Source organism: Caretta caretta, chromosome 5, assembly GCF_965140235.1.
Source record: "Caretta caretta isolate rCarCar2 chromosome 5, rCarCar1.hap1, whole genome shotgun sequence".
NCBI classification, from domain to species: Eukaryota; Metazoa; Chordata; order Testudines; family Cheloniidae; genus Caretta; species Caretta caretta.
The window spans coordinates 97,876,073-97,894,910 of record NC_134210.1 but is presented as its reverse complement, the minus strand read 5'-3'; the positions used below and the strand labels follow the sequence as shown (position 1 = coordinate 97,894,910).

General features: G+C 39.5%; 1 protein-coding gene across 4 annotated transcripts in view; it reads left to right on the top strand.

The window, feature by feature from the left end:
* RORB (RAR related orphan receptor B) overlaps positions 1-16,288 on the top strand; it is a 207,779-nt gene extending 191,491 nt beyond the window's left edge. For 3 of the 4 annotated variants that reach the window (XM_075128729.1, XM_048850531.2, XM_048850530.2), the window contains 5 exons: positions 1,986-2,118; positions 5,289-5,396; positions 6,770-6,880; positions 12,162-12,274; positions 13,872-16,288. In XM_075128729.1, coding sequence (XP_074984830.1) covers positions 1,986-2,118; positions 5,289-5,396; positions 6,770-6,880; positions 12,162-12,274; positions 13,872-14,027 — 621 coding nt within the window. In that variant the 3' untranslated portion in view covers positions 14,028-16,288. The other variant, XM_075128728.1, reaches the window with a different exon arrangement.
* Positions 16,289-18,838: the final 2,550 nt, after the last annotated feature.

The window sequence follows — 18,838 nt, the reverse complement described above, 5'->3', positions numbered from 1 at the left end:
AACCCCATAAGCACCTAAATTTGTTCAGCACCCTAATTTGTGCAGAATTTTTTTCTGTAGATGCGTGGGTTTCTGTCTCTGTGCATGCAGACTGCAACCCAATACCAGGCATCCAGAGGACTAAGGCCCAGAGCGAGGCATGAACCAACAATGCTGTTGCATTTTTAAGCCTATGCTTGTTATTGAGAGAGAAATCTTTAGGGAATATCCTTCTGTGATAAATCTGTTTTGCTGCAGTCTGTCACACTTGGCCTTGGTTTAAATCCACCTGTAGTTCCTGATCTGGTAGGCGATCTCAGAATTTTCCTATCAGAGCGGGACCCTCTAGATGAGCTTACCCCAAACACCTGGGTGGTAGAAGACCTCTCTCATAATGTTTGATTAGGGTACTTTCCCCCCCCCTGGATTTGGGAGCCCCCCCAATTCAACTCCCCCCACCACCTGAGGAATCAAAGGGATTTGAACAGGGGCCTGCCATCTCTGCGGTGTGTGCTCTAAACAGTATGCTATAGGATATTCTGATGTAGGGCTTCTTCAGTCTCTCATGCTGAAGCTGTTCCACTGTGGATAAACAATTTAAAAAGTCATTAGAGCAGGGGGACTGGATCCTAGGTCTCCCACATGATTACTCTAACCAGCAGGCTACAGAGTCATTTAGTGCTTTTGCACTTTCTCCCCACCCCACCCCACCATGATTCCTTCATTATGCATCCACAATACAATAGCTTTGAAAGGGGAGACTGAGAATCCCAAACAGAGGGAGGCTCCTATCTCCAAGAGAGAGGCAGGGCTTAGCACACATCCCTTGGCTAGGCACCTCCCATTGGCTAGCTTAGTCAAGAATTCCACTCTGAGGTGCCTAACTCCCCCTATTCATTATATAGGGAGTCTAACTGCTGAACTCGGTCTTTGTGAATCCCAGGGATTTTCTAGGTGCCTGAAAGATCGGTGTGGCAATGTTCAACATCACCACTCCTGTTACTTTTTTTAATCTAGCCCATATATATATATATATATAGTGCTTGACTTGGAAACCTTTGTGATGTTTAAACATAGTTTTTTGTGTAATATATATATACAATACAATACAATATATATTTTGTATATATATTACACAAAAAACTATGTTTAAACATCACAAAGGTTTCCAAGTCAAGCACTCAAAAGTTGGGAAATGCCAGCTTTAAGCCTGTGCAATCTTAATTCACCTCCCTCCCTTGTATGTCTGAATTATGATACAGTCTTTAATTACATTCTCAAATACTTTTTTTTCCACAGGAGCTTGAGAAATCCAGTGCACAGAATGACAGTGCTCCCTTAATGAGCAGCTATTCAATATTTTCTTTTCTCCTCCTTGTTCAATGTGCAGCCCTCCCTACACCTTGTTTACTGCACTCTAGCCAAACCTTGCTCTGAAAAGAGAACTAATAATTTCTTCATGAGCTTTTCTATGGTTCTCATCACTATAGTTTCAGAGGACTTCACATATATTAATGAATTTATTTTCACAACATCCCTGTCAGGTGAGAGGGTGTTATCCCCATTTTATAGATGGGGAATTGAGGCAAACAGAGAGAGAGTCAAAAGTACCAGATTTCATGTCCTTCCTCCAAAGCATGGAGGTACTAGAGCTTTTAAAAAAAAAATGTACATGAGCAAAACAACGTATTTGTCATTAGCCTTGTTCTTGTAGAAGGCTGACATGATTTGGCTGAATTTTTCCAAAAAAATCTTCAGCCAGAGGCAGACACCCAGCATGGAAAATTTCAGCCCAAACAGTTAAAGTTTGGCAAAGTTATAAGCAACTGCAAATAGGATCTTATAATGAGAAGAGTCAGGCCACCTTGATTGTAAGTGGAGTTACCAGCTCTGTCTATTATAAAATCTAAATTGCACACTTTGTGTAACACAGCATTGTGTCGTTTTGCCTCTGAACATTCTGGTTGCTTACTGCTTTATTTTTTATTGCATATTTCCTTTGGAAGGCAAGAGAAGCACTGTGGCAGCAGTGTGCCATCCAGATCACTCATGCTATTCAGTACGTAGTGGAGTTTGCAAAGCGGATAACAGGCTTCATGGAGCTCTGTCAAAATGATCAAATTCTACTCCTTAAATCAGGTGAGTGGTTTCGTCAGTCATTCTCTCTTCAAATAACCTTACTTCTCCCCATCACAACCTTGCCTCCCCACACATGTAAACCCTACGTGATCTTCTGCGTTAATAACATTCATGTCTTCAGATCCCATTCCCTCTAAAGTCAATTGTGTTTTTCATTTACAGAAAAACTTAACTGTTAATTGCAGAAGCCACAAGCCCCAGCTTGACATGCCGTGTAAGGTATTATTGAGTTGAGCTGCTTGAATCACCAAACTGCTGCTTCTAAAACCACCACTTGATTTTAGTTAGTCAAATCCATGCAAACTGGGCCCTCTGGCCTCTCTGGTCAACTCTAATCATTTTAATGATGCTACAGCAATACCTATAATCTTATGTCAGTACTTAGTAGGAGAAATCCCTGTGGGCGATAATTAATACTGGAGTGAGCGTGGTTGGGTTGCGGCAGCGTGCATTGACACTGTTGTGTGCGTGTGCGTGTTGTGGTGTGTGTATGGGGGGGCGGGGGGGTAGTTTTTCTGTCATGTCACACAGCAAGTCCCGCCCTTCTTTTAGAATAATCATTTTAAGATGCACTCTGGTGACATTTAGTTGTTAGGAATTGTGAGCTTGCAATAACTTCATGTCACTCAGTAGGACCAAATGGTATTATCAAACAAGCTGCATCTGGTTATTAACTGCATTACCCTGTGCTACCCTGGTCCCCAGATCTGGCAGATGCTGGGATGTAGCATGAGGCAGTTTCTTTGAGCTAGAGAAGTGCCTTGTGTCATTCAACAGAGAACTCTCAGGCAGTTCTGAAAGAGGTAGTGTGATCCAGTCCTTGCTCAGAAGGCTGTGGCTGTAATATGGGACCAAGATGCTGGAGGCAGGTGCAAACTGCAGAAAAATAAGAGGACCAGCAGGAATACAGAAAATTCCCTGGAAAAGAAGGCTCTTAGCATGAGAATAATTAATAATATCCTTATTAACAATCCAGCTTCTGCATTAAACAACTGTATTCATTTGACTGGTAAAGCAAAAGAAACAGGAGCACTTCAAAAAAAGATTCAATGACATTTGGACATAAAATGTATTGTAAGAGAACCCTAATTAGCTACAGAGTGTATAAACTGCTAAGGTTTTACTGCCCCTCATGCTGCTAATATTGAGCAGAGCTAGCCAGAATTCTGGGATTTTTCTCACAGTTTCCTTCAAAAATCCCCCTTTGAATTTTTCCTGTGAGGAAATTCTGGTTTCTCTGTGGTAAAGTTTAAAAATGTGACAAAGTGTTATTTTCCCCCTTGCATTCCACACCCTCTGACTGTTTCCCCTCTTTTTCCATTATGAGAAAGGGGGGAAGCCTACGTTTCACACTTTCTTACAGTTTTCCAACTGAAAACATCATGGAGATAGTGTGGAAAAGTGTGTGTAGGGGGAAACACTTTTTACATTTAAAAGTAGAACTTCCACTTTTAAGCTAATTTACTGTCAGAAAACACTTTGTTACAGTTTTCAAACTAGCAAACATTGGAAAACTATCAGAAAGTGTGGAAACCCCCATAATATCTAAATGGAAAAACTTCAAAAAATCCAGAAAAAAAGTCCTAATTTTTTTCTTTTCATAGAAAAATTTGGGATGCTTTTTCAAAAACTTTCATGTAAAAATTTTTTAATGAAACCCTTTAAAAAAACAACTTTTAATCAGAAAATGTTTGACTAGCTCTACTACTGAAATTAGGGATGGCCTGATAATATGCACTCCCCCTAGAAAAAGTGGAGCTCTAAACGGAAGGGAAATGGGACTGGATCATGAATTGCTTCCTTCTCTGGTCAGTGGCAGAGGCAGAGATTGGAGGGTGAGTTGTCTCCTACTCAGATCCCATCAGCAAATGTGTAGGTTGTGGTGTGGTGTTTGAGTGGGATTCACAAGGGGGACATAGATGCTGCAACACTCCATATTGCAGCACCTAACTTTACGGTAGAGCTAGGTAAACAGTGGATTTTTCAGTTCGATGACATTTCTGAACAATCAAAAAAGAAAAACTGAAAATCAAAAAATTGTGAAAAATATCAGTGTATCGAAAAATTCTATTTCAGGTCAAACAAAACAAAATCTGAAAATAGATTTTTTTTCCTAGCACTTGTGAAGGGCTCGATAGTGGTGGTGGAAGAAACCACTATTACAACTTTTAGCCCAGTGCTTAGAGCACTCATCTGGGATGGGAAGCCCTCCGTTCAACTCCACTTCTGCCTGATATGAAGAAGGGATTTTAACTGGGGTGTCCTACATTATAGCCCAGCCACTGGGGCTATGGTATGTTATGGGCAGGGGCTTTCTAAATCTCTCCTGTTGAAGTTGATCAACTTTTTACAAATAATTAAATATGAACTGGCATAGCAGGAATGGAGCCTGGGGATCAAAGTGGAACAGCTTCAACAAGAGAAACGGAGAAAGGCCTGTCCCACAATATCCCATAGCCCTGGGGTGAAGGCATTTTTTCTGGGAGACGTGAAACCCACGTTCAAATCCCTGCTCCACACTAAGTAGAGCGGAAAGTTGAACCTGGGTCTCCAATGCCCTGGGGGAGGGCTAAAGGCCGTAAGGAGGGGACACAACATCCTCTCCCTGCTGTTTTGTGGGAGTTTCAACATGCTCTGAGCACATCTACCAGATTGAGCCCCCCAAAAGGTGGGGGAATACCTACTTCTAATCCCACCTCAGGTTTCAGCGTGAGTTAGACACCACGCTGCTGTGCAGTGTCAAGATTTAGGCAGGTGTGCAAATGCCCCGCTGCTGACATTTAGGCCTCTTGGGGACTTCAGTAGTGGGAAGTTAGGCACCTAGGCCCAGATCTACAAAGATATTTAGGCTCCTAACTTCTGTTGAAATCAGTGGAAGTTAGAAACATAAATACCTGTGTGGATCTGGGCCTTAGGGATTTAGGCACCTACAGGGTTAGGGGGCTGCTGAGCAGGCCAGTGACTGTGAATGCCAGTGGCACATAATATTGGACTTAGGTGCTTAAGCCCCGCTGTAAATCCCACCATTTGTGCAGAAGGTTGTTTCTGTTCATTGGTATTTTGCAAGAAACTTTTTTGAAATTTAATACATTCTGCTTTCAAAAGTGCCTTGAAACATCCCAGTAATGAAGTATGTGTAGTTTTCATGTGTAGCTTTCCTTGTCCAACAGGCTGCTTGGAAGTGGTTTTGGTGAGAATGTGCCGTGCCTTCAACCCACTCAACAACACTGTTCTGTTTGAAGGAAAGTATGGAGGAATGCAAATGTTCAAAGCTTTGGGTAGGTTTGCCTTTTTTATTTTCATCCATTACAGTGAGCCAAATTCTGGAGTGAGTGGGAGACTTACCTTTCTAAATATAACCACCCTCCCAACCAAAAGTCATTAGCAGCTTTTGAATCTTTTACCTTTAGCACTGAAGAACAGGGAACTGCCATTTAAGCTCACAAAGTAACTCCAATAGCTGCTAGCAGTAGGAGGCTGTTTTTCCCTAATAGAAAAGGAGCAATGGGAGGTTTGCAAGATACAATTTGGCAGTGTGCCACGTAAGGACTGAATAAAATATGAATGATGATTTCAGAATTTGGCCTATAGTGATCCCAGCCTCATTTGTGGTTGACATTTGCACTGGTGTGTAATATCAGCATGATATCAGCTAAAAGAATGGTTTCAATATTGAAACCCGTGTGGAAGGAAGGTGAATGTTGCAGAACGGATAAGTGGATGAAGTCTATTTTGGCCTCTTGGCAGAGGCAGATGGATGGATGGATCCCACAAAGGTCATGAGGGGGCACCAATGGGTTATCCAGAATACTCTGAAGCTTGAGAAAGATTCAGGCAAAGCTCAGGTTCATTCTGATTCGTTTGGTAGAGCAACTGTTTAATTCCTCATCACTATATGTAACATGCATGATGACTGTTACCTTGCTTGTAGTGTTACCTTATAAATTATGTCAGTGTTCTGGTTGTGAGAATAATTAACCTGTTAATCATTCAGCAATCAGAACCAAAGCCAATGAAGGTTTCAATATTGGTAGTAATTAATAAATATTTAGCTCATTGCTTACATATACATCATATATAAACATTCCATGTATGTTTAGCTGGTTTTCTTTGTCCCATAGCATGTTTTCCCCCAAACTTCTAAGAAGGCTATCTTATACTGTTATTGATGGGATGTTGTAGGAGATCGCTGTTCTGTATTAGTCAGATTCCTTTTGTAGATGTCACTTTGGTTTCAAAAACAAGATTTTCTTTCATAAAGAGAAAGAAAATTCTTGGCTAACATTTCTGTGTGACATTGCAAAAGACATTTTTTTTTCCTTGATTTTTTCTTTGGAGTTTTCAGAGAAAGAGTGTTTCACACTTTTTACTGAATAGATACTGATTCATTGAAAGTTCTAGTGATATGCAGCTGCAAATGCTACTTTTTAAATAGCCTCACATTCCATGTGAGTGCAAATTCAGCAGTCAATGAAAGCGTTCACCTAACCAAAACACTTGCTCACTTACTTGCACTCTTTCTCTCTCTCACTCAGATGTGTGCACGCACGCACACACACGCGCACTCCTGACATCAAAACAAGCAGCTTTTCAAGGCAGATTAAAGAGCTGATAAATTTCTAGCATTGACTTTGTTCTCTGTGATCTGTAGGTTCTGATGATCTGGTGAATGAAGCGTTTGACTTTGCAAAGAATTTATGTTCCTTACAGCTGACTGAGGAAGAGATTGCGTTGTTTTCGTCTGCTGTTCTGATATCACCAGGTAGTTATCTCCAAGTATTTTGATAAATCCTCTTTTTCACTGCATCCTTGTTCATATTTTTTTGCCGGCATAAACAGCTGTTGTTCCTACTTAAACTGGCACACTAAGTAATTGAAGAATTGCCTGGATTATTCTCTAAAGTTTTCTTGAATACATTATATTGACAGCAGTTAACCTGCTGGAAATAGGCTCAGAACAAAATATGGCTACACCAGCCTAAAGAGCCACAGGTAGGCAGATTTATGACCTGCCTGTTATCCAAAACATTCTGACCAGCTGTTCAGAACCTGAATTAAATTATAGAAAAATAACTGGCTGGATCTAAGCCAAGTATTGTCTCTTCAACATTCAACAGCACTGTCATAAGATGAAGGAAGAAAAATAGGAACACTAGAAAGAGAGAGGGGGCCAGATTGTGTGTGATAGGTATAGATACTGATTACAAGTAGGGCGGAACAGCATTTCCCCAGGTGGACCTCTGAGAGATATGGTGCCTCAGGGAGGCATATTCCTTCTTGAATTTCAGGAAGCAGAGGGCCTCAGCTCCTTCCTTCCCACTCTGAGGCAGCAGGCACTCTCATGGTTAGCACTAGGGAGCATGATCTACCTTTGGTAGAGTATAGGGACAGCACTGTGACTGGCTTCTCCTGTGGGATGGGAGCAAGCAGGGCAAGGGCCTTCCCCATACTGCCCACCTGTACAAGGGCAAGTCAGAAATACGATTATTGTCATGGGAATATGCTCATTTGCACAAAATACCCATAGTCACACATATGTGTTTGAAAACACACTGGCTGAATGAATGTTTATGGAAAAGCAGAAAAACCAGGGTCTGGACCATGGGTGATTGGATCAGATCACAAGCTGAATCTAGTGGACATATTCACAATTCAGTGTGGGATTTTTTAAAAGCACCTTAGGGAGAAGTACTTTCCCACGGAAAGTTAATGGGTATTGTGCGCCTACCTCCTTCAGGCCTATATATCGCCCCTACACACACACACACACACACATACACACAATTCACCCAGTTCTGCTCCTGGCCTCCTCTAGATTTCTCTGCCCTTTGTCACATCTGTGGAGGAGATTAATTTAGATAAAATTAGACCAGCATAGATGGTATCAACACGCTTGATATCTTCATAATAACATGTGCTGCAAGGATTCTGGTCCTTGTTATTTCTACAGGAGATTTTGTGTTCTGTAACAGTTTGCTCATTGATGGAAGGGATGATCCAGTGAGTACTTGCTGCAGGTTAGTACCATTAGCTTTGTAGGTAGAGTCACCGGATACAAAGCCGCTTTTCTAGGATGTTTTCTTGGCTGGAAAGTTCCTCAGCCACAGGAGAAAGGACAGCAGCAGTGCTGTGTGCAGAATCATACTTCTCCAACCAAGCTTTGTTTTATATTACAAAACCTTCACAATGTGCAGAGGTGGAATCCTTGTGTTTTTGTATTTAAATCTTCATTGAGAGTTGTGTTCCAATTTGATGTCTTACAACAGTGACTCGGAAATATAGGATCTGATCCAAGGCACATTTAAATCAGTGGGAAACTTTCCATTCACTTCAGTCGGCTTTGTCTCAGGCTAGTACAGCACATCCGTAGAAAAGTTGTGTGACAAGTGCAGTAGTTGAATGTGTTTGGGAGCTAGAGAAACTTCAGTGAAATCAAATTTCTACCCAATGTTATGCCTCAGACAATACAGGAAGGAAGAGCAAATTACTGCTTCAGCCAGCCAGCAAGATCTGGTAACAAATCTGTCAATAATTCTAAGACTATGGCACTTTCTTTGGGCCTGATCCAAACCCCACTGAAGTAATGGACATATTCCCATTAACTTTAGTTGGTTTTGATGCAGCCTTTTATGCTTAGCTGCAGGGAGATGGTACATGGATATCAAAATATTGATTCATCCCTGTGGTCCTCTAAATAACCCATCGTTTGGAAAGTACCAAATGTTTCTACTTGGTACTAGTATTTGCTGTCAACTGAGAATCCCTTGCTCATTTCTACTTTTTCTAAACCATTTGTGGATGTATTTAGCGCTCAGAAAAGTGAGTGACTCAGCCCTGACTTTGAGACAATTGAACTGCAGGCAAGTGTTCCGAAAGCTTCCCCATTAGCTTTGCTAATGCATTCAGTCCTGCTATACAACCGTCCTGCTACAGTACTCAAGTGCTGCGCCTCTCTGGAACAGAAATGGTTGGGTATAGCAAGCTGTTTGGGAGTTGTGTCCTATAGATAAACAGGAGCAACTACCAAACTCATATTCACTGTTCTCCAACTCGGAATTTCAGTCTGCTCTTCAGAGGCACAAGAATAGTTACTGTAATATCCCATAGTTCTCCCTTTCGTCTCTTGAATGGGTCTTTCCTACACACAGACATGAAACCTGTCAGAAAGACGCGTGTAACTGATTTCTTTTCTCGCCCACATCACAAAGAAACGAATGTCAAAGCTGTCATAAATATAAAGGGAAGGGTAAACCCCTTTGAAATCCCTCCTGGCCAGGGGAAAGCTCCTCTCACCTGTAAAGGGTTAAGAAGCTAAAGGTAACCTCGCTGGCACCTGACCAAAATGACCAATGAGGAGACAAGATACTTTCAAAAGCTGGGAGGAGGGAGAGAAACAAAGGGTCTTTGTGTCTGTCTATATGCTGGTCTTTACCGGGGATAGACCAGGAATGGAGTCTTAGAACTTTTAGTAAGTAATCTAGCTAGGTATGTGTTAGATTATGATTTCTTTAAATGGCTGAGAAAAGCATTGTGCTGAATAGAATAACTATTTCTGTCTGTGTATCTTTTTTGTAACTTAAGGTTTTGCCTAGAGGGGTTCTCTATGTTTTTGAATCTAATTACCCTGTAAGATATCTACCATCCTGATTTTACAGGGGGGATTTCTTTATTTCTATTTACTTCTATTTTTTATTAAAAGTCTTCTTGTAAAAAACTGAATGCTTTTTCATTGTTCTCAGATCCAAGGGTTTGGGTCTGTGGTCACCTATGCAAATTGGTGAGGCTTTTTATCCAACATTTCCCAGGAAAGGGGGGGTGCAAGTGTTGGGAGGATTGTTCATTGTTCTTAAGATCCAAGGGTCTGGGTCTGTAGTCACCTAGGCAAATTGGTGAGGCTTTTTACCAAACCTTGTCCAGGAAGTGGGGTGCAGGGTTTTGGGAAGTATTTTGGGGGGAAAGACGCGTCCAAACAGCTCTTCCCCAGTAACCAGTATTAGTTTGGTGGTGGTAACGGCCAGTCCAAGGACAACGGGGGGAATATTTTGTACCTTGGGGAAGTTTTGACCTAAGCTGGTAAAGATAAGCTTAGGAGGTTTTTTCATGCAGGTCCCCACATCTGTAACCTAGAGTTCAGAGTGGGGGAGGAACCTTGACAAAAGCGAATGCTATGTGCCACTTCTTTCTGCAGTGTGTGTGTGTTTGTATATGGGAAAGGGGTAATATGACAGACAGATGGGTTGAAACACCATGTATGACTATGCCAAACTCTTTTTCATTAACTTAACAACTGTTATGCTTTGTGCCAAACAGCCCTAATGTGTATCATTAGACACCAAAACGTAATTCACAAACACTGTGTACCAACAATGCTGGTTCATTTTTAAACCCATGCTTGTTACTGAGAGAAAAATCCTTAGGGAATATCCCTCTGTGATAAATCTGTTTTGCTCTAGTCTGCCACACTGGGCCTTGGTTTAAATCCACTAGAGTGCATGTTTTTATGACAGCATAAAATTTAGCACTTCATGTATGAAGTCTGAATATTACTGTATGCTCACTTAGGCAGGTGTTATGTAAGCTCTTAGCTAATCTTGTTACTGCTGCTACTGCTATTACCGAATTCAGTTGCTTACCTTATGTGAACAAGATTCTTTATCTTTCTAACAAGGTTCCTTTCTCTGAGCATCTGTTCAGTGTCTGGAGACCTCAGCTCTGTCTCTTTTCAGCAAAGGCTCAGACTAGTGTGTTCCAAACAGCAATCTTTTCATGCTACACCCTTTTCATGCACTTCTCTTCACACAGGGCCTGACAAAACGATAGTATCTTGTTAATTATATGTTGAAACATCACCATTATCTGGCCTGTATGATAAATTTATATTAACGGTTAGTTTACAATAATCCTATGTAATCAGTGCCATTACTTCACTTCTGTCTCTGATTAACAAAATAAGCATCTGAATGAGGGAAGGGCTGTTCTGCACCTCCTGGCTCTTTCTGTAAAATTCATCTTCTGCACTAAGATAGATTTTTCATTTCCTGTTTGAAAGCCAAAACTATTTCTAAGATCCAATCTGAATAGACAGAGAGAGAGAGAGAGAGATTTCCAGCATGATAACAAAAAAAAGTTTACTGGTACAGTAAATGCATTGTATTAATGGACTCAGAATTGAATCAAGATCTGCTGCACCACTTGCCATATGGTTGTTTCAGGAAGCCATGAGTTGGGAGAATATAGATCCTTATCTTTCCCTGAAATCAGGGGGAGTTTTGCCTTTGACTTCAGTACAAGTAAGATACGTTCCAAGCAGCTATTTCTGTAAATGTATTATCCCAGATAATTTAGAATTTATTTTATCTGGAGCCATGTAAAAAGGAGTGTATTTTTTAAATAATTGCACTTCAAGATGTTGCAACAAAAAAATTCATCTAAAGTATTAAGAAACTCTTTTGAAGGAAACTATTTCTGTTCATTCAGACTTAACTGTTGGTCTCAAAATGTTAGCCCAGTTGAGACTCTGGTTTATTTAATTTTAAATTTTCAAATTGTTATATTTTATTACTGTCAAAGAGGTGTGATTACTTTGATCAGTTTGTTTATTCTTTCTGTACTCAGTAGACACTCAGATAGCATTACTTGTACTTCATCTGTGAGATATGAAATAGAGAAATATGAACTAGAAAACAACAGAATAAATGAATTGCTTGGACCTTGCTTAATTTTTTGCAGGAGTTGTCCATTTTGTCACATCTTTCTCTCTTTTGTCCTTTTTTAAAAATCCTCATAGTCAAGTTCAAACATGTAAAGGTAGTGCATTGGTAGCAAGTACGTACTTCATGTCCATGACTTGAACTCCCAGGTGATCTTATAGTAGTTCATAACATCCTGCCTCTGAAATCATGTGTTAATAGCACTGCAGTCCCTCAGCATAATGAGATTATTATTAACCCTTGTCAGCCTGGTATGTGGTGCCCATGTGTGAATGAGCTGGTTCATTTTCCTTGTTCTTGTTGGCTTTAGCCCTTGCCTTTCTTCTTTGTCAGATCGAGCCTGGCTAATAGAACCAAGAAAGGTCCAGAAACTTCAGGAAAAGATTTATTTTGCACTTCAACATGTGATTCAGAAGAACCATCTTGATGATGAGACCTTGGCAAAGGTAGATCCTTAGAACATGCTAGTTCATGACTATGTTAACGGAACAAGTGTTCCTAAGATTCAGGAGTGTTGCCAACATGTACATAGCAATTCTATTATAACTCTTATATATCTGATAACCAAAGTAAGGCTTTGATAGAGGATGATTTCAAAGTGGAGGAACAGCAATAGTGCTGCCGAAGGTGAAGTGGCAATTTAGTCATTACCAGATTATCTAATGCAGTATTCAAAATGTAATCTTTTTTTTTAAAGAATTCACTGAGAATGAGAGTCAGAAGACTCTGGAAGATATTAATATAAGAATTCAGAAAGCAAGCTCAGTCTTAATATATTTCCCCACTGAATAAGGGTAAGAAAGAAAGTGTTACCATTTTATAATATTTTGTTTCAGTTGTTCGACTGAGGGGGTAATAAATTCTGGAATTTGCAATCACATAAGGGGAACATAGCATTGAGTTATCCCTGACGGGTCACAGCCATAGATCATCCTGAATAAATCTGGTATTTATTCTTTATTCTATTGGCCAAACTATTTTGCTTCTGAGTTGCTGTAATTGTAATTCTTTATTCTATTGGCCAAACTATTTTGCTTCTGAGTTGCTGTAATTGTAATTGTTTAAAAGAGAAATAAAATTTGTAAACTTGAAATGAGGCAGGTCCCTTCCAGATTTCAGTAGAACCAAGATAATAGCTTTATGAATTGGGCTGGTAAGGCTTCTTACTGAAATGCTCCTATACACATATCTGCTAACATCGGGGGAAAGTGTAGGCACATTGTTCTAGAAAATCAAATGGAGAGCGCATAGCGAATCTGGCCCCCTGCTTTTTTCATGTCCACTGTAAGGATCACAAAGATACTTATTTTGTAATTTTTAGAGATTTCATATCTGTCAAATGTATGTACTACTGTAAAAAATTTATTGAAACTGTCATCAGAAAAGCAAGGCAGTCCTGGTAAATAAATAAACCTCCCATTAATTTCAATCAGAGTTTTGCCAGAGGAAGGACTCTGAAACGTGTGGCATGCATTACATAAATTGTAAATTCAGAGGAAATGGAGACATTTTAATTAGGTAGGCTCCTTACGTAACTGCACTCAAATCTGTTGCTAGACAAAAAATATGTTACTTTCCACAGGAAATTCTCTCGGTTTATGTAGTGGTATTTTGATTCAGTTAATGGCAGCATGCTATATGCTTAGTTTTTCTAGGGAAAAAAAAGGGAGTTATTGCTATTCTTTTCCCTGGTACCCTATCTTATTTCCTTCCTTTTTCACTACAACCATTAGTGGTTCTTTGGTGCTATTATGGGAATGAGACTTCATTAAGGACCACCTCCAATATGCAGCCCTCTTTCTTAAATGGCCACTTTAAAGTAACACCAAGGTTTCTAGGACAATTGTGTTTGGCCTTTAATTAAAAAACAGTCTCTTCTAGACCATTTCATTTTGCCGGTTGGTGTGGTCATTTTAAACAGGTTTCACTGTTGTCAGTGAATCACAGTCAATTACTCTTCCACCCAGCAGGATGCTACCTCTGTTCATTCTGGAAACCCTGCTTTATTCTAAACACTTTCTTGCTCTTTTTTTCCCCTTACAGTTAGTAGCCAAGATACCAACCATTACTGCACTTTGCAACTTGCATGGAGAGAAACTGCAGGTATTTAAGCAATCTCATCCAGATATAGTGAATACACTGTTTCCTCCATTGTACAAGGAGCTTTTCAATCCAGACTCTACCACGGGCTGCAAGTGAAGGGGAAGATAGAATTGTCACATAGTCCTGGAATGCATCACTGTTAAGACAAAAGAAATGTTTTCATGAAGACTTATTAAAAATGTCACTACTGCAACACTAGGAATGTCCTGCACTTAATAGAATTATTTTTCACCGCTACAGTTTGAAGAATGTAAATATGCACCTCTGAGTGGGGCTCTTTTATTCTTGTCTTTCTTTTACTTCTTTTTTTTTTTTAACTGACCATAAATATACAAATATAGGACACTGGGTGTTACCTTTTTTATTTTATTTTATTGGGGTATGTTTTGGGAGACAACTGTTCATAGAATTTTATTGTAGATATAAATGAGAATAGAGCGGTACTTTGCAGTATTACTCTTGCTGTTTATTGTTCAAATATAATTTAAGAAAATTCCACTTATTACACTTGCCTATTTCTATGTTTTTAGATAGTTTAATGCATGTAGAAATTTATAGCTGTCTTGGAAATTGTTGTGCATATATGAAATATACATATGTATGTGTACTATAGACATATATATATGTAATATATGCACATGCTGTAGCTTAAAAATCCCATGCCTACTTTCAAAGGATGCTCAGTCAGGCTCTCCTGCAGGTTTTACTCTCCAAGTCATGTATTAAATTTATGTTGGGCAATCAGGATTTTGCTCTGTGAGGCAGAGTTAAATCCTCACTCACCAATGTATAATGAAAGGACAGTATCGCTTCTGAGAAACTTGTCATATAGTGTGTATATGCAGTCTGCAGTCTGTAAATCAAACATTAAGATTGTATCAATGATGCAAAAGCCTTGTCTGGATGGTTCAAATGGACAGAGGAAAAGTTATTTGGAATTTTCTCCCTGTTAACGGGAATAAAGCATATATAAAAATGAACATAACAGGACAGCATGCCAGTAAAGTATCCAAACCGCAGAGTCAAAATGTAAATTATCCCAAACAGAACATTATTGTGAATCAGCAAAACATTATATTTTATTAGCGCTTCTTAGAGAAATAGATACAGGGCCCATCTTGCTCCCATTGACTTAAACTGAACCAGCAGAAGGCCCAAAATATAGCTTTGAAGAGTAAAAATGTGATGTGGTGATGGTTGTGGTGATGATGACAGTGACACTCTGTCGCCAGCTAAGTCACCATAAGCTGTTGGATGACAATGGAGGGTTTCCATTTCATAAAACTATCTTGCTCAGGTGCTACTATTAGAGGTTCAGGATAGGCAAGTGAAGGGATGTGATTTTTTTTTACAGATTTGAATTAAAAATAGAGCTAGGCCTGAGTAGCAGCATTCAAATGCAAATGTGAATCGGTCCCAGATCATTCTCCCAAACTTGAGAGTGTTCAAATCCATGGTTTGTCTTCATGTTTGTCTCTTTGTGCCGCAGATACTGGGCAGAGGGGAGTGGGAGGATACCACAAGCTGAAAAGGCAGTAATGAAGAATGTGTTTGTTTCTCCCAGATCCACACACAGTAGACCTTCCACCTGTGGAAAGATGAGGGATTCAGCTTCCCCCATAGCACAATCCCTACTGTCCCCTTATCCTGCGGAGGCTTCTCCATAAGTTCAGGGACCTGAGAGTGGATAGCTGGCAAAGAGGGAGAATTCTGAGGGTGTGGACCACAGTGAAATGAATTTCCCTCCCCACTCTCCCACTCCCCAAACCACACAGAAATTAATAGTCATTCAGCACAGCGGAACTACCCTGTAAAGGGATTTCTGCAGCCTGCATGGAAAGCCCTGTCGGTATGGCTCCACAGTGGAACTGTGTTGATAGGGAGCTGGAGGAGACACCGCAAGACCCCACAGCTGATGTGCAGGTGCAGGGTTTCCACACGGGTAGCCCTGAGCCTCTGGCCCATTTCTAGGAATCTGCAGGATTCTGGTCTGAATCTCCTCCTCCTCCTTCCTCAGGGACCAAACCCCACATCTTATCAACGAATCCATAGGAAACTCTGATAAGGGAATTTCCTTTCCCCCACTGGCCACTCTTCTGTTTCTTTGGCATGGGAGTGGCCTATCTGAGCAAAGTTAAGAATTGTTTGTCTCACATGCTCATTTTCTTTCGTAATCACAGACAAGACACAACAGCAATAATTTTTTTAAGCCTCTATTATGCATGTAACCTATAGTTTTATACTAAATCATTTTTTCTACCGGCCAGTTTCTAATCTCAAAAAATGCACAGCTGACATAGTTCTGCTGGGAAAGGATTTGTTGTAAACCTGATCGTGCTTGCAAAATTACTTTGTACTGTAATAAGAAAAGGAGTGTCACTTGTGGCACCTTAGAGACTAACCAATTTATTTGAGCATGAGCTTTCGTGAGCTACAGCTCACTTCATCAGATGTTTACCGTGGAAACTGCAGCAGACTTTATGTGTGACTTTCTCTGTGTGTATATAAAGTCTGCTGCAGTTTCCACGGTAAACATCTGATGAAGTGAGCTGTAGCTCACGAAAGCTCATGCTCAAATAAATTGGTTAGTCTCTAAGGTGCCACAAGTACTCCTTTTCTTTTTGCGAATACAGACTAACACGGCTGTTCCTCTGGAACTTTGTACTGTAATCCATTTCTGAAATAACTTGTTTTCCAAACCAGGGCCATGTCCCCTGATATTACTAATTACACCAAAAATGTCCTCAGTTAAAATAAACAAATAAAATTTGCACTTCTATAGCAACTTCCATCTCAATACAACTTACAAATACTGATTTAACCCTAGAACACCCTTGTATGGTGAAGAATGTATTTATATCCCCATTTTACAAAGGAGGAAAGTGAAGCACAAGAATACTAAGGGGCTGACCCTGTACCTCCAAAGTGAGAGTTTTACTTGACTTCATCTGAAGCAGAATTTAGAACCAATGTGTGACTTGCTAAAGGACATGCAGGACATCTGTGGCAGAATGATGAGTAGAACCCAAATTCCATTCTTCCTCCTCATATTATTACTGTCTAAAGCCTTGGTTATCCGAATTTACTCAGTGACCCTCCAGACAATCAAGGTATGCAAATAAGTTACAATAAGAACAAATAAATGTAAATACAGCTAAAAATAAAACTACCCACCAGGTCAGGTGGTAGCAGCTCAGAAGAATATATTTATAATTATACATGGTTAGTCCCCTGCTTGTCTTTTTTTAAGCACAAGAACAAAAACATATAGTTGAAAACCCTCAAAGTGTTTGTTTTAGTGTTGTGGTGACCAGACATCATAAATTTAGCCCATCCTCCAGACCCATGGAGTAAGTGATTAAATATAATTGTCCTTTTTGGGGGGTAAATAATGAGGCTTTGTTATGTGGGTAAATAAGAACAGTCCTTCATTATGCTGTGTTGCTTCCTGAAAAGTTATTCATTCCTTTTCTTTCATAAAATAAAACAACTATCTTTGGGAATTTTACCTCTTGTACTCTAGTCAAGCTAACTGGATGTAGACACAAAAGATATTACTTAGCATTTATATAGTTTTCAGAGGAACAGCCGTGTTAGTCTGTATTTGCAAAAAGAAAAGGAGTACTTGTGGCACCTTAGAGACTAACCAATTTATTTGAGCATGAGCTTTCGTGAGCTACAGCTCACTTAGCTGTAGCTCACGAAAGCTCATGCTCAAATAAATTGGTTAGTCTCTAAGGTGCCACAAGTACTCCTTTTCTTTTTGCATTTATATAGTGCTTTTCTTCATCAAAGCACTTACTTTACCCTCAACCAGTTAAACCTTGCAACACTCTTCATGCATAAGGATTATTATACCTATTTTAAAATGGTGAAACTCAGGCAAATTAATTAAGAACCTTGCCTAAGGCTACAGAAGAAGCAGTGTCCAAACTGGGATTAGAAAACAGGGATTTTTTTTCTTAAATAATTTTTAATGTGCACTGCTGCCCCTTTGCACTGAGATGTGTATAACAGTGGTGTTTAAAAATTGCTGATTCACAGAACCTTGATCACCATTAAAAAGGCAACAGTTATCAACAGTTACCACTATAATTATTCAATTTATTCCTTGCAAATTATATTTGTTGTGAATTTAGCATCCCACTTTTTTATTGCTTTTGAATAATTTGCTCATACACCCTGATTTTTTCCAATTTATTTGTTAGTATTCACTGAATACCTAATACAAACAAATTTTGATACAACTTGTTTGCAAATGTTGACTAGTTGCTAATTGCTATTCATTAGCTGTGGTGTGAGACTGGTAATTTAAGTAAAATGGTATTGTTTCTGCTCCTTGACTGGATGACTAAAACTTTTAAAACCCAGAGAATAATGACTAATCAATCATGCACTCTAGTGCGAATTTTTGGATGATGATTCATTTGTGCTCAAATTTGAAAAAATTGGGGATTTGATACCTTTTTCATGAATAGATGACAACCATATTAAGAACAATGTACAATATGAGCTCCACACTTAACAGCACACGGAACATAGTTTTTTATTTATTTCAGAAAGTATTTGTGGATCATTTTATATATTATTCGTAGCTCTAGTGATTCCACAGTTGTATCAAAGACAGCAAAGGTTAATTCCCTACAATTAGAATATGTCATATTTCAGCCACCACTGTGTTAACTACTGATACATGGAGACTTTTTTAATGGCAAGCACTTTAGATTAGACTGATTTTCAATGACTGATTAATCTCAATGCTTTAACAAAAAAAGAAAGTTTTAAAAAATGATTCCTGCTCCTCCATTTCTGGTATTGTATTCAGATAATTCAACCACATTGAACCAAATTATCCACACCATCTGAACAGACAGATGTAGACGGCTTGTTACACTACTACAGAGATT